The sequence below is a fragment of the Bombus flavifrons genome, chromosome 6, assembly GCF_040668555.2.
Source record: "Bombus flavifrons isolate JBK064 chromosome 6, iyBomFlav1_principal, whole genome shotgun sequence".
Classification (NCBI taxonomy): domain Eukaryota; kingdom Metazoa; phylum Arthropoda; class Insecta; order Hymenoptera; family Apidae; genus Bombus; species Bombus flavifrons.
In genome coordinates, this window is record NC_138447.1 from 5,591,861 (window position 1) to 5,611,014 (window position 19,154).

The 19,154-nt window shown below is 26.3% G+C and overlaps 2 protein-coding genes and 1 long non-coding RNA gene across 8 annotated transcripts in view; 2 read left to right on the plus strand and 1 right to left on the minus strand.

Moving 5' to 3' along the window:
* The window catches only part of LOC138180523 (uro-adherence factor A), a 36,136-nt gene extending 23,666 nt beyond the window's left edge, over positions 1 to 12,470 (minus strand). For 2 of the 6 annotated variants that reach the window (XM_069114453.1, XM_069114450.1), the window contains exons 1-9: positions 12,184 to 12,470; positions 6,870 to 7,192; positions 5,240 to 5,545; positions 3,088 to 3,276; positions 2,410 to 2,917; positions 1,963 to 2,193; positions 1,442 to 1,744; positions 1,040 to 1,174; positions 84 to 841 (exon numbers count right to left, since the gene is read on the minus strand). In XM_069114453.1, coding sequence (XP_068970554.1) covers positions 84 to 841; positions 1,040 to 1,174; positions 1,442 to 1,744; positions 1,963 to 2,193; positions 2,410 to 2,917; positions 3,088 to 3,276; positions 5,240 to 5,545; positions 6,870 to 7,153 — 2,714 coding nt within the window. In that variant the 5' untranslated portion in view covers positions 7,154 to 7,192; positions 12,184 to 12,470. Of the gene's footprint in view, positions 1 to 83; positions 842 to 1,039; positions 1,175 to 1,441; positions 1,745 to 1,962; positions 2,194 to 2,409; positions 2,918 to 3,087; positions 3,277 to 5,239; positions 5,546 to 6,869; positions 7,193 to 7,966; positions 7,986 to 12,183 lie in introns of those variants that run through there. The other 4 variants (XM_069114454.1, XM_069114456.1, XM_069114455.1 and 1 more) reach the window with 4 other exon arrangements.
* On the plus strand, positions 4,378 to 5,629 carry LOC138180524 (uncharacterized). The gene is made up of 2 exons (XR_011173325.1): positions 4,378 to 4,513; positions 5,310 to 5,629. It is a non-coding gene; the product is annotated as an uncharacterized LOC138180524 (long non-coding RNA).
* Positions 12,471 to 14,598: 2,128 nt separating the features above from the next.
* Positions 14,599 to 15,713, plus strand: LOC138180922 (cysteine-rich PDZ-binding protein). Its single transcript, XM_069115282.1, has 2 exons — positions 14,599 to 14,943; positions 15,168 to 15,713. The coding sequence occupies exon 2, from the start codon at positions 15,194 to 15,196 to the stop codon at positions 15,494 to 15,496; it is 303 nt and encodes a 100-aa protein (XP_068971383.1). The 5' UTR covers positions 14,599 to 14,943; positions 15,168 to 15,193; the 3' UTR covers positions 15,497 to 15,713.
* Positions 15,714 to 19,154: the final 3,441 nt, after the last annotated feature.

Consider the following 19,154-nt stretch of genomic DNA (forward strand, 5'->3'; position numbering starts at 1 on the left):
TGCCTTAATTCGTATTAAAAATATACAAATATTTGCAAAACTAATAAAAGAATACAAACTTTAAAAAAAGGAAAGTGAAATACCTTGGTATCCAAATAGGACTGACATTAGGTTCAGCTGGTTCTTCTGTAGAAGATTTTACAGGTAAAGTCTTAGTCCTTTGCAAAGCCATTCTAATGTCTTTAATAGCAGCTTCAACTTCACCACCTATTTCTAGATTAACACTTTGTCTAGCCTGAGGTGCTGGTGGTGGTGGTGTGCCAAGAGGATCCAAACCATCAAGCTGAAGCTCATTTGTATCATATGAATTTTCTTTCTTAGGAACAAATAGATCAGGCGATGAAGTTTTTAAGGAATGCAAAATATCTTTGCCGACATTTAAGCCAGAGAGATCTTTCCCAACTGAATCATTCTCCGTGGTAGCTGGATGAGTACTATCATTAATACGACTACGTTGAATAATTTCTTTTTCAATTTCATTAATTTGTCGCTTCATCAACATCACAGTTGGATTATTATTATCAGTATCACTGGCGTGTCCACTAGATAAGCCATCTTCAAGAACTGGCATGCTAGCATATATTCTCAATGAATCTGAATTATTTCCTAAATCACCAACTGATCCAAGAAGACCACTAGCTGGTATTAATTCATTATCCATCATCATTAATGAAACTTCACTATCGAGATCTCCACAATTACTGTCGCAATCAGTTGTTTCAGGACTCAATGTAAAATTGCGAGAGTGCCCAACTTGCAATCCAACCTCTGTTTCTCCGAGATCCTCACTACTTCCAGTACCTACTGAGAGGTCTAAGAAATTATTTTCATGTTCACCGGTCTGAAAAGAGACGAAACACTAAAATTCAAGTAAATATAACTTCATTTTAAGTAAAACGATGCTATGTAATATATTTTGAACTTTATCTTTTTTTTTTATTGTAGATCGATTTTTGATGATTAACTTCAAATTTGATTAATGGCTTATATACAAATAAAAATTACACATTTAGAAATTTGTTTGTATGAATATTCTTACATTTTGTGGAAAATCTGCTCTTTGTTTCTTGGGAGATTCATGAACTAGAACTTCCTCTGTTGTTGGTGGACCACTAGCTAATCGTTGACCAACATAAGCACTTCCTCCTTGTCTCCGCAGTTCATAATCCAAATCCTTGAGAAAAGAGTATGATTATAAGCAGTAGTTTAAAACATAGTTACCATCATAGAAAAATCAATTTTAGTACAAGCAACAAAAGTCAGAAAATGCTTTTTAATATAAATCATGTGCTAACATTATAAGATAAAGTTACATTAAAAGAATTAAAAGCTTTAACTAAGGCATGAATAAGCTTAAAATGTTTATAGTATTAAATGTGTATTTATGTAAATTTTACTTTCGTCGATTATAATACATATAAAATAAACAAAATGTTGATACCTGAAATGGGAAAGACTCAGTACTGTTTTCCTTTTCTTTTGTTGGTGGTGGACATTTAAAGAATTCCTCAAGCACTTTTCGAGTTTCTGAGAATTCATATAAATAATCAAATGTACTACCACCAGACGATACTAGATTGCTTATATTATCTGTGGGTATAGTTGATGGTTTTAAAGAGTCTTCTTCTTCATCTTCAATTTTAGGAGATGGAGGAGAGGCATTTACAGCTTGATCATCAGAATAATTTATATTTGTTTCTACCACAGCCTTTTCTACGATGATTTCTGCAGAAGTATCCTCCTTCTAAAAAGAAACATGAAAATATTCTGTAATTTCTATTTTCTTGATACAATAATGTAACCTTCCCTCTTCCTTCTCAAATTTGAATTTTATTAAATTTAAAGATAATTATACATATGTATAAACTTATAAAAGACTTTAAAAATTGTTAAGGTGTTGAAGTTACACTATACACTCTGTATAACAACACAGGAAAATATAGCTATTCATTTGAAACATACCTCATTATGACTTGGTGTTGTCGGTAATACTCTCTGTGGAAAACCAGGCCTTGGTGTCATGTATACAGATGGTGATGACAAAAGGCATGGAAGTTGAGTATCACGTACTCCATAACGTCGTGGACTTTCAGAATATTGTGCTATTGGTAATTCACCAATTACTCTTGTTACTTTGTGATTACGTTCTGAAGATGGTGAGTCTACTTCACAATCACTAGCTGGAGTAATAACCTAAAAATATATGTTCTATATAGTATTTAAAACTTTATTTTGGATAATAATGCATAAAAAACATTTTACTTCTCAATTGCTTTACTATATTAAATGTTTTAAATAATTTTATTATATTCATGCTACAAAGGAAGATGTAATGAAATCTGATCATTTATTTAATTGTGTAAATACAAATATATATTATAGATAAAACAAGCAAATAAAAATATGCACCTTAAAAAATTCTGAAGTATTACGATGATATGCCGTTGTTGGGCTCGGTGTACTTCCAATGCTAGAACTTAACGGTTCTGGAGGAATGCGACCTCTTTGAGATTCCTCAGTTTCAAGGCTTAAATTAGTTGGTGTAACTTGATTGGTATTGTTAGAAGTTAAGTCTAGTCGCAAATTTTGCCAATTATCATCAATGTCATCAAAGACAACTACTTCACCATCACTAACGATAGCCATGCTTCTTGCTGGCGTAGTGTGATTTGATTGATAATCTATGCAGCTTTTTGACAATCCATAATCAAGATCCGCAGTATTTTTTGATATACCATATTCTACATTATTGCTATTCAAAATTGAGTCATAGTTAATAATACGATTGCTGTGATTGCTCTTAGGGGAATCATAGTCAATAGATTTTGTTGGATTATGTCGCACCGAATGTATTTCTGAAGAAAATACAGTTTCTGTGACTTCTCTATTAGAACGCTGCTTTCTTGTATCACCGCATCTAAAAATTTAGTCATATATAATTTGTATTATTATATACAATCCTTCATCAGGAAAATAATACACAACTAATTTATTGAATATGATAGTCGTATGAATAAATGAAATTTTTCTTGTTCAATTCTATCATATATTTTGTGTATTAAAAGTAGATAATACTTTTCAAATTACCGGCTTCTTAATTCCCATATAGTTTGAGTGTTTGGTGATTTATTATTTCTTTTAACTGATAGCTTGTTATCTGTTTGAATGTCTTCATTATTTAATGAATTTGATGCCGCAAGAAAGCGTGATTTTCTAGCTGCTACTTTACCTCGACTCTGAGAAAAAACTTCTCGTCCACCAGCAATTTCTATAATTCTAAAAAAATAATAATTATTTAAATTAACATTTAAAATACTGTTTGTAAAAACTATTTTTTATAAATTAAATTGTTATATAGTAAGTTAGAAATATTATATACAAAAATATAAACCAATAAATTTGTAGAAATGATACCTTAAATTTATTTATTATATCTACTCCACTTGTTTATATGGTTATTTATTACATGTTAAATCAAGTTTAAACTCCATTGAAGTAAAATGCAAAAGGAATACATAAGGAATTAAATAATTAAATAGAATAAACATAAAATTTTTGAAACATATGCTGACATATTATTTATTTCATAAATACAAATATTAAATGCTACTATATTCTATGAAATATTATACTAATGTTGATGTAAAATCAACAGTAGAAAATAATAAAAGATAAATGGGAACACAAAATATGTAGTCAATATTTATTTTATTATAAATTATTTAGATATCAAATATCTATGAAAATCTGTAGAAATATGTTTATAGTATAAGAAAAATCTAATATAATTTTCATATTTATTTACATTTATATTATAACTGTATTGTCTTTGTACATATGTATAATTATATTAAAAATAATGTTATGAAAAGAGATCAACATTTTCTTATTGCAATCATAAATAACTTATTAATCTACATCATTAATTATGTTCAATTTATTCATAAATTTTCTTGGAAAAAAGTGAAACATAATACAAAGTATTAATACTATTCTTTTAAAAATTTTTGTAATAATACGATCATCTGAAATATATTTAATGCTTTACAACTTAACAAATTTCAATAAGAATGAGGCATTACAATTACTAGATGAAAATACATTGTTTTCGTCGATATTATTTAATAAATTTATATTAAATAACTTTCCATCGCAATAAATGGTATTGTTAAAGACACTTTGAACTGATTATCTTAATTAAAATCATTACGAAATGAGTACTGATAGTATCTGTAAAATAATGTAAACAAAGAGTGTAAGAAACTTTATCATGCTATATCATTTATTATATAGTTAGTACTTACACTTTGTTAATAAAAAAAATTAGTTTATATAAAAGTTTGTTGTTAATATAATAATAAACAGTTTATATGATATACATTTTTCATTAATCACCACAAATTAAGCTTAAGAACAAAAAGTGGTACAATCTAACCTAACATCAATTGCTGTGTAATGTTTATCGACTAAACTTCGATTGTGTCATTGACAAGTTTATCGATTGTTTCAAAATGTGGGTAAAATTTTTATAAATATTTGATTCTTTAATCGTTTAGGTATTTTACAAATACTGAATTTAAAGATAACAGAATTAAAAAAGCATAGTAACTAAGAGATCAATATAAGAATATAATATAGTGTAAGAAATTAGAAATAAGAACCCAATAACAATCTTCTTGTAATAGGCTATGAGACTAAATAAATCTATTATTAATAAATCAATCATTATGCAATTAAAAAAGTAGTAGTGAATTATTTATTCCTCTTGTTTTGTGAAAATGTAATTTGTTTATGATGAAACACACAATGTTAAAAAATATCAATATTAAATATAAAACTGTTTGGAAATTTAATATCACAATCTGAATTTTTTGAGATTAATATAATTAATATAACATTTTGAAATTAAAATTTTAATTACCTGAAAAAGTTTAGAAAGTGTAATATATTGAGTTTTCCTTTGTTGAAAGTATTAAAATTAGTATTTATTATTATATTTAAAACATTATTCAGTATGTTTATAAATTTTTTACTTGAAACATATATTTTTAAACGCATATTATGAATTGTATTATCTTTTTTATATACATAGTTAATGATTATATTTTATTAGAGATTAGGGATTACAATCTATTTAAGGAAAATGTACTATAATTCTGATATTTATTAATTTGGCTCATTAAATATATATATTTCCCAAATACAGATGAGATATTTCAATATAATTAAAGTAACTTACCTGGAATCCCTTAATTTGTAACTGCGATCACCCTTTGCAGAAGTTAAAATGTATACAGGGCTTTCCTCAGGCCCACTATCATCCTGTTGTGAGTGACTCTGCTGATCACTACCTGGAAGGCTACCATATTGTTGTGCATCTTCACTATGTCCAGAGGCAGACGAGGAGCTCGAAGAAAGCGGTTTAGTACTAAGTGCACCAAGCGAATTAAATGTTCCAAGAGGACCACCAACATTGCTTGTACCACTGCTAACACCAACAGATAGTTGACTGTCACCTGTAAAACCGGACACCATGTTCGTTGTCCTAGGAAAGAAAAGAGTAATTATGATTATAATCTATGTTTAATTTAAAGATCTTAGAAAGTATTAAAATTAATTTTATTTATTATATGTATTTATCATTATGATTATACACTTCAGTAAAAATCCAATAAATAACAGTTCTTATTTAATTTAGTAAATATGAAATTTTTTACTCATTTTATACATTTTTTAATATTATTTATTTACTATTTATTTCATCTTTCATACACTAAATGCGTTTTTATATATGTTTCTTAGTCTACAGTCTTATTGCATCTTGATGAATAAATAAAACATATTTCTAGCTTACAAACTTGTTTAAAATCATTTTAACCAGTACAAACTAAATTACATCTTTTAATACAATATTGTGAAATTACCAAGATTTAAATTAATGCTTTAATTCATCATCCGGAAAGTTAGTTAATTTATTATTTAAATTAATATTCTATAAGAAAGAGATCCTTTTTTTATATATATACAGAACTACACAAGTTATTTAAGTTCTATTTATGATTAGAAACAGTTATATGGATTTTTTATATATTCACATTTTTACAGTAGTACCAGAAATATTATATGTAATATAATGATTGCTAATTATTTTATTTTTATTATATTTATTTTATTTCTATTTTTCAATACCACTTTCTCCTCATTAATATTTTTAATGTTATAAGATGAAGTTATTTTTCTATGAAATAGCTGTGAATTATCCCAATCTTTATTTTTTTTTGTGATGTAAAAGATATAGATTTTAAAGATAGGGATTTTTAAAAGCTATATTTTCCACAAATATTTTAAAGATTTATATAAATGGTATTCAGTGTAGTACCTAAAATTACACAAATACTGTTACTGATGTATTTAAAATATAGATTATAAATGTACAATATTTCTTCCTTCAAATATAAACTATTATTAACAAGAAATAGTGCTTTTCAAATATAACTTTAATAAAAAATTACATTTTAAATTTTTTATTTATTTTTGTTGTATGTGTTATTATTTTTTAAGCGTGTTTTTTTAATTACTAGTTATTATAACAAAGCATTAGTAAATAATTTAGTTCATTCTGATGAAACTTAGTAATTTAATTAAATAGTTGTATAAAGTATTAGCAAGTAAACAGTGCATTTTTAAACTGGACATTCGTCGCAATATATTTTTATTTATATTTATATAAGTTAAACATTTTTGGGGGTCTAAATAATGTTCGTTAATGGTTGCAATGCAACTTGTAACATTTAAAATTCTATTATATCGATTAATTTTAATTACCGATTAGAAGAAAATCATTGATCGGTAAGTCAATATAAATTTACCTATCGGAGATATCACGCTCGAGGTCGATCATGTCTTCCGGTATCGCTTGTGAGTGCGTTGAATGTGTGTTCTTGGAGTGAGTGTTTGCGAACGTAGTCGCGAGTGTATCTGTGAGGCTAGTCGTGAGGCTGGTGGTAACAGAGACGGCCTCCTTCTGGCAGAGGCTCTCATGCGGCTGACTGATCTGTGTGGAGGCCCCCGGACTCGGGGGTGGGCCACCCCTAGGCCGACATTTCGGGAAAAGTCGGTTCAAGTCTGCGTTTTCCAAGATCAGGCTTGTCATCGCCACGCCACATTCATTTCTCTTAATACCCTGTCCATTCTGGAACATTATATATCCGTATCATGTAGAATGCTACTACATATATGGTTAAATTTTTACGTTGTTAGGTGTTTTTATATCAGATGAAAGTTCTGAATATTGCTTAACATATAATTAATATCTAATTAATAATCTTAATCTTTTTCTCAATATATATTTACTGGTGTGTAAAGAATCATTAATATATAATGTAATAAATATTAAGTCTTTAACGAAGTAAATAATAACCTGTTAGAAATCTCATTTAAAATTGATAAACAAGCAGTAAAATTAAAAAAAACTCAGAATATCATAATGATTATTCTTAATATATATACATAATTCTTATTCATAATTTTACTTTTATTTTAAAAAATGGAACATGAAAAAATAAAAATGTATTATTACTTTATCAAATTTCATTTTATTTTATTTTATTAATTAATATAAAAGTATTTTATGTAATACGATCGTAAGAAAGAATGTTTATAATAATAAGCTAAAAAAAATACAGTGCAAAATTGTGAGAATATGTTTACTATGATATTTTTGTTACGATACAGTAAATACTTATAAAGTTGGACAGTCCTGAACTCTAAACATAAACCGGTACCTCACTTATTGATTAAATTATTGATAGGTAAATACATATATGCATAGCACGTGGTATTTTCAATACATAACACCGACCACACAACTTCACACTTTAATAACGTAAAAAGTTATATCCTTTATTACAGAAATTGTAAAATTTAGATCAAAAGAACTCAATGATACAACATCCATCAGACCTACATTTATTTTAACAAATCACATAAGTAATGATATATATATATCATTACTATATATATAGCGTTGTTACCAAATTCTAATTTCGTTTTGTATTCTCTTTTGCCATCATGCTTTTTCAAGATTCTATTTACATCGTTTTTATGTTACGAAATATAAATGTATTTGCACAATTGTCATTAGACACATAATGTAGTTTCATAATAATTATGCGAAACAAATAAAGGAAAACAGTAGATAAGAAAATAGAGAAATATAAAAAAGAAGACAAAATGAATAAATAAATGACAATGGTGTAAGAAACTGGATAGAATAATGAGACATGGAAATCGGTGAAAAGAAAGAAAAGGTGGTAAAAGGAGAGCGGAAAGTCAGGAGGTGAAAGGAAGTATACAATAAGAAAGACGAGTTCTAGTCAAAATAAACGAACAGAATGAGACAAAGGCAAAAGGATGAGAAGTTTGCGGATTTGAGGAAAACATGAAAACACTAGCAGAAGAAACATAAAGAAAGCAAGATGAAAGACGAGAAAGTGTATACTAGAAAGGGCTAGAGAGAAGACGAGGGTTTGGCCCGTGCTTCGTTGAGCGTGGAATCAATAGGAGGTCACTGGCACCAGTAGATACAATCGGCACATTTTAAGTCTGCCTCGGTGTTGCACAGCTTGCTATTGTATTGACCCTGTTTCTCTTTATGATTAATTCGAGACATGTGCATATCCGTAATTATAATAATTTGTGCTGTATATTTCAACATTCTATTCCTATCTCTTCTATCCCCATGTTCCTTTTTTTACTTTTCTCATTCTTCTTGAGAACAAGCATTGGGATGAATCATACAAATGACACCTTAATCCAGAAGCGATAGTTATTATTCTCTTCAATAACAAACAAGATTTAAACAGAGTGAAATCGTGCACTTATGAGATAAAATATTTTTTGTCAAAGCAATTAAAGAATCAACTTTATTTTATACTTTTATATATTAATTATTACGTTTTGTAATATCGTATTGTTACTTAAATTAAATATTGTATTTGGATGTATCATATAATTAAAATACATTGTATTTCGGTGTAACTTTTGTACTAAAATAGACGTAAGCGAATTTGATTTGTTTGATTTTGTTTGATTCTTAAAATGTAAATTTCTAAAATGTATTAGATTGTATTGTTATCTATGAAAATATTATTTTACAAACTTATAAGCTATCAATTTTTTAATGATTTGTGTCAATGCTAGTAAAAATTGTTTATTTATATTTTTCATGTATATGAAAAAGTCAATTTTAGTTTAAAAAATATAAGTATTACTTTCAGCCTTCAGGTTTTAATGTTATGAGTGTAATACGAATATAATTAATTTTATTCTTCCGCGATGATGTCTGATACGACACCAAAGCTATGAAATGCAAAAAAATTATAAATTACATTAAAACGATAAGTTACGAATGTAAAATTTATCAAAAATATAACAATTAATAATTGAAGTATGAGAAGTGGAATGAAGTACTTGGAAAAAATGGAAAAAGGTAACTATAGTGTATATACAATATATACTAATAACGTAATGAATATTACTACTATAATACATATAATAATGTAATGAAACAATGAAACAATGAAAATTAATCTAAGAAAATTATCATTTTCAAAAATATGTTTTATTTTGTTTAAAATTCTTCCATATGTAATGGATCTTAATAGCATAAGTTTTGTGAACTTTATACAGTATTATCTACGTGATATAGTAGTAAATATCTATGTATATGTTAAATTTTGTTACTGCTGATAACTTTAAGCTTACAATAGCAGGTTGCCATGGATATGTGTTTATTTCTCTCACACGCACAATGTTCAGTTTTTGGTACATGTGCATATAAAGAAATGCTAGCAAATAACGTTTTTAACTCGTAAGTATGATGAAAGGAAAATAACTGATAATTTGCATTGTAAAATATCATATTATACAAAACTATCTTACGAACTTTTTTATTTGAAATTAGCATGTTAATCGTCACGTGTGCTGTCAGCGGTAGATGACGTCTTTCGTTACTGCATAGGTTAGTTTCATTTTTTTTTTCATTTGTCAGTTTGACAGTCTGTAAGATATGAAAATATATCTTGCTAAATATATCTATAAGAAAATAGATCTTGCAATTTTGACTTAAAAATTAAGGTATTAAAAAATATAATTCAGTTCAGGAATGCTTGCAAAAAATTTTGTTTATATTTTGTTCTTAGTAGTTAAAAGAAATATACGAAATAACTTTAACTCCAATTACAAAAAAAGTTTATGAAAAACATTCAGTTACTCGAGTACCGATGTAAATATATGTATAGATGCTAGCTCTACATTGGTTCTAACTAGTAATATAAAAAAATTACTATAAAAATCAAAATGAAAAGCTAATAACATTATATTATGTTTTTGTGATATATATTTCATGTTACACATTATTGATATAACAGAATATAATTTGATTAGTATAATGAATTTTTAAGTTGATATTTGATTGATATTTAATTTCATAAATGTACTTAATACTTTTTTTAGAAGATTTTCTAAAACTTCTGTAGTTATTACACATAGGTAATATAATTTTGGATATGTTATTAAATTATGTAAGTCGTATATACATATGTGAATGTTTTTAATTTAGAGATTTGTTTTTGCAACAAAAGACATGTAATGAGAAATAAAAAACGGAAATTAGAAAGTTAATGTAAATAATAAAATGCTTGTACACATTTATATGTGATGAGTATTAAAATGTTGTGATATCTTTCCTGTAATATTTATATAATCACTCGGAAATAAAAATGAATATACATCCATGTAGTACATATATACAAGTATATCAACTTTCAAATTCAGTAATTTGATAATTAAAATTTTTCGATTTTGCAATTGAAAGAAAATGTTAAAAATAGTGTTGGTGATTGCATATTTAGTTAAATGTGCGCTATTTAAGACAAAGTATTTTACGCATTTATTTATATAGAAAATAACTTGAAGTTCATTATTATTATCTTCACATAAATTAAAAATTATTAGGAAACAATCGAGGAAGTGATATACATTATACAATTAAAAGTATTTCATATTTTGCGTACGTCGAATTATTATGTAAATTGGCATCGTTATTTTTATTCATCATTGTTTGCTATAATTATCCAAAATTGTACTTAACTGTGTTTTATTGTGTTTCACACATTGAAATCTTTTCATATTCCAGTATTTCTCCCCATAAAAATCATATTAAATAATTTTAATTATAATAATTTTTAATAATTATCGATAATTTACTATTAAAAATGCTAGCTTTTTGATTAAATGGAAATTGCAATATGTATATATCTATGTTCTTTATGTTATGTTCTTTATTTTAGCAAAATTTTTATTGAAAGAAAAAACAATATTTCTTTTGAAATCATTTTTAAATATTCATTTTTAAAGATTATAGGGCAATAGTCAATTATATAGTTTAAAACAAATATTATGAAACAAGGTTGTGCTTGGATTTCTAAATAGAATTTATCTGATTGTATAGCGATTGTTCTTATGAATATTTCTGACAAAAATGAAACGCAGACTTATGGGTGCTGGATACACCTGTTTAAAAATGAGAGCATCATGTATATTGCAAATCCTGTCGTCCGATACGTACGAATTATCTATTGTCTATCTGGATTATATTTTAAGTATCAAGATCGAATTTATTACTTGTAATATATCTAAAAAAATCTCAAGGAGAAATCGATCGTACGATCTTATTTGTATTTGCATTCGTAAAAGAAAGGAAAACTTGAATAGAACCTACATCTGAAATGAGTGTAAATCAACGAAATTTCAATGAACTCGTATGCGTTTAATAGAAATTTTACGAAAAAATAGAGGAAGGGCTTTGGCTCTAGGCGTCTTTCTATCCAGAGATTTCGAGGGTGACTTGACCCCTTCGAACATCAAATTATGCATTTTTGAGCAAACTTAACGAAAATAGATGGACGTTTGATGCACGAAATAAAGTAAAATGCACGTTTTCACTATAAAAAAGAGACTAAAAATTCGTAATCAGGTCTTCTATTGGAGTCTCCCATCGCAATACGACTTGCGAGAAAGAGGAATCGATCCAACATGTTAACGCGTGTCTGGCATCGAGGATGGCAGCCACCCGAACAAAGTAAGTCTTTTAGGATAAATTTTATTATCGTTTCTATTTACCTTGTTGTATCCGTTTTAATGCGTTCACTCGTCACTTTGTTATGACACGATGCACTGAATTAAATTGTCACACGAAATGTCGCAATAATCTGGTAATACGGTCGCGAGTACACAGGTCTTCAGAGGATAGTCAGACACTGAACGAATAGATGGCGCCCAACACTTGTACGCCACCCCTAGCGTCGAATTTTCCTTCAACCCTCTTACTCCACTAACATTGCTTGCTGCTTTCGACTAGAGGGTTGATCGTGTGATTCTAATCAAACTAACGAAAGTCAGCGCCAGTTCTAACTACGTAAAGTTATCTATAACAGAGAGTTGTTGATGCTTTTAGTTAATTTGTCCATTGGAAATTCAATAAGCCAAAAGTATAATTAAGAATATCATCGTATATAGAGAAAAGCATTGCTTGCCTCTAAAAGATTTACTGTATACATATACATATATGTAATAAAAAAAAGTTTTTTAAATACATAAATATAAGATTAATTATTGTCATACTAAACTATTGTGAGTAACTATTGTAAGATATTTAAGGACAATGTGCCTTAAAATGATATATTCTATACATATGTATAGGTAAAATATTGCTTTATATAATTGATTTTTGTAGAAAAATTATACAATGAATGCGTATATATCTTAATAAATTACTATCATTTTTATGTCATTATTTTTGCGTTTATAACATATTTTTAAAATTATGGTTATAGAATCAAAAGTTTATTTAGGAATTTAACAGAACTTAATGTCGTTATCTAGTTGCTATATCTAAGGCAATGGTTTCCCTATTTTAAATCACATCTTTGGTTTTAAACAACTGATAAATGAATTGAACAAGAATTTAACATGAAATAGATAATCAAAGAGAATCAACCAGACCAACTGCGGTTTTTATTAATTTTTCTAAAACAAATATTTTAAATACTTTTATTACTTAAACATTATCTAAACATCTGTATATCATTCTGTCGCAAAAATCAGATAGATGGTATGAAGTAAACGTTATTTATTAATTGATATACGATGTAAACACTGTAACACAATAGAGATAAGTACACTGTTCATGTTAAAAGTATCTAAGTGCTTGAGAATATTACTAAGTACAATAAACGTATATGTATAATAATATATTTTTTCCGCATGCTTTGTTTCTTTTAGAATGTCAACTAGTAGCAATAATACAATATAGATACATATATATGTATACATTGTCCATATGTATCATCCGATATTATACATACGTAATTATATATACATAATTATATTTTACTTGCATAGTTTATTGCATTCTGATTGCATCGCGTTTAGGAGTCTATGTTTTACTTATTTCGTGTTCAAGAAGAACTATATAGTACGTATAGGTCCTTTACAATTTACATTCATCAATAAAAAAAAGAATCCATTTTTCAAATGAAATAATAAGAAAATAATGATTTTTAATTAATTTACCAACTTTGTACATTTTACCCATTTTAATTGTATAAAAATAATGACACTATTATCTTAAAACAAGTAACGTATATTTCAGGTTAATCATAGTTATGTTAAGAAAAAAACTGATATTTATTGTAACTTTTTAAGCTATTTTTGTTCTACACATGTTCAATTATTAACGCTTAAGGGATGAAAAATTTTTTGCAAGTCCTTCGTATAACGGGTCATTAGTTTAGAATATTGAAATGTTTATCTTACTATCGGATAAGGTACCTACATGTATTCGCTTGGTGAGCCAAGCGAACAATTAACAGGAACAGATATATCCGCTATCCCCGCTCAAGAGGTTAATTTTTGTTTTAATGATTAGATGCTATCACTTTGTAGTTTTATGTGATATTTAAATTTTTAGAACATAAACTGTAATAAAATACATTAATATAATGCATAAAATGAATTTACTTGCTTTAACAATAGAGTATGTTTAATTTTTCATAAACTTGAATTATGTGTGTGTGCATGCCCAATATTTAAAATACAAAGTATGATAAATAAAGATATTTAGGATGTTACAAATATTAATTTATCCTTATTATTTTTCTACATTAAGAAGTGTAGTGCTATTGGAATTTAAGTATATGCTTTGCTTATCTATGTATGTACATACATGTATATATACCATACGTATATACGGAAGTACATATACAATGTGCGTAAATATGAATCTTATGTAATTAGTTTTTAGTGATATTAATAATAATTAAATCAGAAAAGCGCCATCTATTACTGATCCGCAATTACAACTAGGTGGTATATATATTTGATAACTGTTGATTGTGATGAGACATGGATGAGATTGAGACTACGGCCATGTAAACAGGTCTTGACATTCAATAGGGAAACCGTCCGAAATTTGAGTCATGCAAAATCAACATGGAAGACAACAAAGTTCACGTTTTTACGAGCCAGGCAGAGATGAGTAGAGCGTCTCTGCCTGTGTGTGAGACATTCATAGCACGCTACACATGCGCAAAACATGAATCTTCTTGCTTCCATGTTGCTTTTTTATGACTCAATTTTCGAGCGGTTTCTACTATGCTTTCGATATATAAATGTTTAGTCCAGATGTTGAGACTTGTCTATATGGCCGTGGATAAGACTATGATATTTGGGTTAGATATTTCTCGTAATTTATTTATTTGCAGTTAATATCTCGAATATTTATACTTATCGTTCATGATTAAAAACTAGTGTGGGATGTAGTCATATAAAATGTGTACTAATTAAAGGAGTAATATTTAATCATTAATAAGAGCCCTGAAGGTAAATTGAAAATATCTTAATTTGTTAATTTAAAAATATAAAATATTAAAAATTTATACGTATATTTGTTATTGGTCAATTATTTTAATTTCACGTTAACTTTTTTTTATCATTTTTCATTATTTTTTACATACATGTTAGTCCTAAATCTAACCTTTATTATTTAATTTTATGATACAATATAATATAAAGATCACATATAACGAAGTTTTACTATATTTCAGAATTGAAATTTCAAGTCTGATTCAAAATGGTCTGTGAAAAATGTGAAAAAAAATTAGGAAAAGTTATAACTCCAGATCCTTGGAAAAGTGGTGCACGGAATACAGTAGAAAGTGGGGGACGTAAAGTTGGAGAAAATAAAGCACTTTCTGCAGGGAAGGCAAGATTTAATCCCTATACTGTTACCTTTGAAACTTGCAGAATATGTAGACAGAAAGTACATCAAGTTGGATCACATTATTGTCAATCATGTGCATATAAAAAGGCTATATGTGCAATGTGTGGTAAAAAGCTAATGAGTACAAAGAACTATAAACAGTCTGCTACTTAAATATTAAACTTAATGGATTTGTTTGTAAATTTACATTATGATAGATGTAGATTGGTATAAAGAAATTAATTTGACTTGGGCAGATATTTTGTCTTGATATAAATAATAACTATATATATATATATATATATAAGAGTATTGCTTATATTATTTTAATAAAATATGGTAGGATGTACAAAATATGTTAATTAAATGTATAATATAGCATTATATCTAATTTTGCTTACCTATTCATAAACATGAATAACCTTGGTGACTATTTTTAAAACATCTGATAATATGAAAACAAAAGTTGAAAGAATGGAAATTGTTAATGTTTATACCTGGAATATACCTATTTTGAAATGCAATTTACTAAAATATAAAAACATTTATAATTTAAAATAAGGTTAAAATAGATATACACACATATATCCATACGAATTCATGTTATTATTTTTAAGTGGTAAATCTACACCTAAATTGCTTTTTTTATTTTATATTTAAAATATATTTGAAATATATATTATTTTATATCTAAAAATATTGTTGTCATATTTTATACAAGGCAAAATTGTACTATTTTCACAAACATAAGTTTATGTGTTTTGTATACCATAACAGCTTTTGCTACTTAAATATGCATTATATATGTTTAATATTACTCAAAATGAATATGTAAATTTCAGCATAATAAATTAAACAATGTTTAACGTATAAAGTTTATGATATATATTACAGATTTTGGATTTTTAGATAGTTACCTTCTTATTCAACCGCTTCATAAATATATGTTTAGATACAATTGTTTAAATTTTTGTGTATGTCATCCAGTATTTTGTAATGAATTTACTTTTATTAGATAAAATTCAGTTGAAATGAAACGTATACGTCGAAATTAAAATTCATATCAAATTGTCGTCTTTAGTTTTTCATTTGAAATATCTTCCGAGTACAGTTCTCAATTCGATGATAAATTTTTATCGATAATTTTTTAATTTATAAGAATACGATCGATGCCAACGAAATTGTAAACTAAATGTGAAGATATGAAAAATATTTTTAAAATATATACAAGTTTGTATGTTTGTTATTTTACATTACATTGGTACAGCTGAACCAAAAATTAATTGTCATAATTGCTTAAATCTTGTTAAGCATCGAAGAAAACTGGTCTCATAGCTATATAGTGAAATGATTAAAATACATCAGATTATAAGTATCAATAACATATATTTACAACATTTTACATACATCAGACGATTCGAAAAATTTCGTATCGTTGCAAGAAGTCTATTTAAATACAGAAAACGGAGTTTTGTCTAATATATGTATGCGTACTATATAGATACTTTCTAAACTGTTACATTCGTTTTGTTAGTAAATACTTGTCTGATTCTTTATTTTTAACATTAATGTGTATAATTTTATTACAATATTTTGCAGTTTATTATTATATGGTCCAATAAAGTCCTTCATTTTGTTAGATTCTTATATAATAAGAATCGTTCACAGTAGATAACAATTAAGGAACGCATAAAAATAGCAATATACAAGAAATGGGAATGTTTAAATAGCATTGTTTACAGATTAGTACAAAATGTTCTTGGACAATATTAGTACTTTAATAGCAGATAAATACTACCAAAGATATTCCCTTTTTTATTTTAAAATTTCAATTTCTTTTTTTAACATCAAAATGAACTAATCTGTTTTATTTAATTTGTTAAGTTAATAATAAGAAAAATGTAAAATCATTCAACATGTGACTCAGATGAATTTCACATGTATAGTACATTATTTTGGCGTACATGTAAAAAAATTTTACTTAATTAATTACTTTCCTAAGAATTACAAACTGTTATTTAAATCTTAGTAATGTTAAGAGCTCTAAAGAAAATTTAATTATAATAAAGTATTCATTTTTGATCATTTGCCTCTCGAATTGAATCATGCATAACGAAACATCTGTAACTGGCCTCTATTTACAACAAAAAACATTTCTAACTGTACACTCTTTTTCTTAATAAAAATGTACATATATATTATTTAACAAATAAAATTGCACTTTAATTTTGAAGAAATTGCGAAATAGATGACTTATTTTAGCAAACATGATCTTATATTTACATGTAAAATTATTTCAAGTAGAAATTTAATTATCACTATCAATACCAATCTAAGGCACGTTGAAACATATATCATTATTTTACTTAAAAATTAAGGTATTTTTGTTTGCATAATTTGCATAATTTATATATTTATTTAATTTCTTATACAAGAAATTATTTTTCGAATTATGATATTCACGTATGCACACAGCCTTATAAATAATCGAAATGCACACAGGGTGGTTCTAAAATAGGTTACCGAATAAACAGACTAGAAAAAGCACCTATACTTCAACCAAAAACCTACACATGTATTAAATTATTGTCAAGTTCCAAATATGAAAAAGATTGATATAATAATTTTGAAAGTATGCTTTTATATTTATATTTGTGACATCTCATTTAATTTATAAGATCAGTATGAAAGAATAGATCTATTTAGAATTTATGTAAATGATATATATGTATATAAATACTATTTTTTTCTATAAGAAATAATTTTCTATATTTGAAATTGAAGCCATGATGAAATGGATTTGCGTCAATAACAATTTTAAATATAAAACTGTGTGATTATTTTTGCATCTCAAATATATATTGATGAGATAATAATTTGAAACACTTCCTATCCTAAAATTACATGCACATACAAAATGTTGATATGATTTATAAGTGAAGATGAATAAAGTGAGAGATAATATTATGTAATTATAATTATGACAAATTATTGATTGCTTATTTCACTAATCTGTTAAATCAATGTATAATTAGCTTCTTGAAATTTTCCTATATACATATATACGTATAATATAATGTTTTATTATGTTCCCTTGTTTTTCAAATATTCTCAATTAACAATATATAGTGGACGGATTTAATAACATGAAATAGAACCTTTAAATGTTTACCATATATAATATATATCAATAAACAAATGTGGCAACATTCTGTGTACATATATTCATAGTATTTTGCAGCAAACTGCAGTGAAATGACGAGTAACATGAGGTAAAGATGATTGTTACATTTTTGTTATTTTTTTGTATTTTTCTTCAATGATGATTACTTTGCCGTAAATTTGTCTGTATTAATATTCATTTGAAATGAAAAAGATATGATTATATAGAAGAATTATGAAAATACCAAAATCATGATTCCTACATATTATTTTCTAGTGTAGAAAGTTTAGAAGGTTAGAAGTTTAATAGAGAAACTTTTATTCGGTAAAATAATAATGTAATAGAATTTGATAACGTATACAAACATATTGCTATATGTTTGTATAACCAAAGCTTTATAACTGGTTTTGTCGTCGTTTATCGTTATATTATATATTTTATGTACATTTTATAATATAAACATTGTTTATAAGCTCTCATATGAGTTATTTTTGTAAAAAGATGTTAATAATTATCAGCAGTGTTTAAAAAATATTCATTTTATATTTAGAAAATGATACTATTATAATTATTAATTTATTTTTTATATGAAATGATAATGTATGGTAATAAAATAGTATGGATATTATATAATATTCGTACATTATAATAACAACATTATTTCATATT

Bases quoted from the DNA above. Each gene is read 5' to 3' on its own strand.
- LOC138180922 (XM_069115282.1), top strand. From the start codon at position 15,194: ATGGTCTGTGAAAAATGTGAAAAAAAATTAGGAAAAGTTATAACTCCA.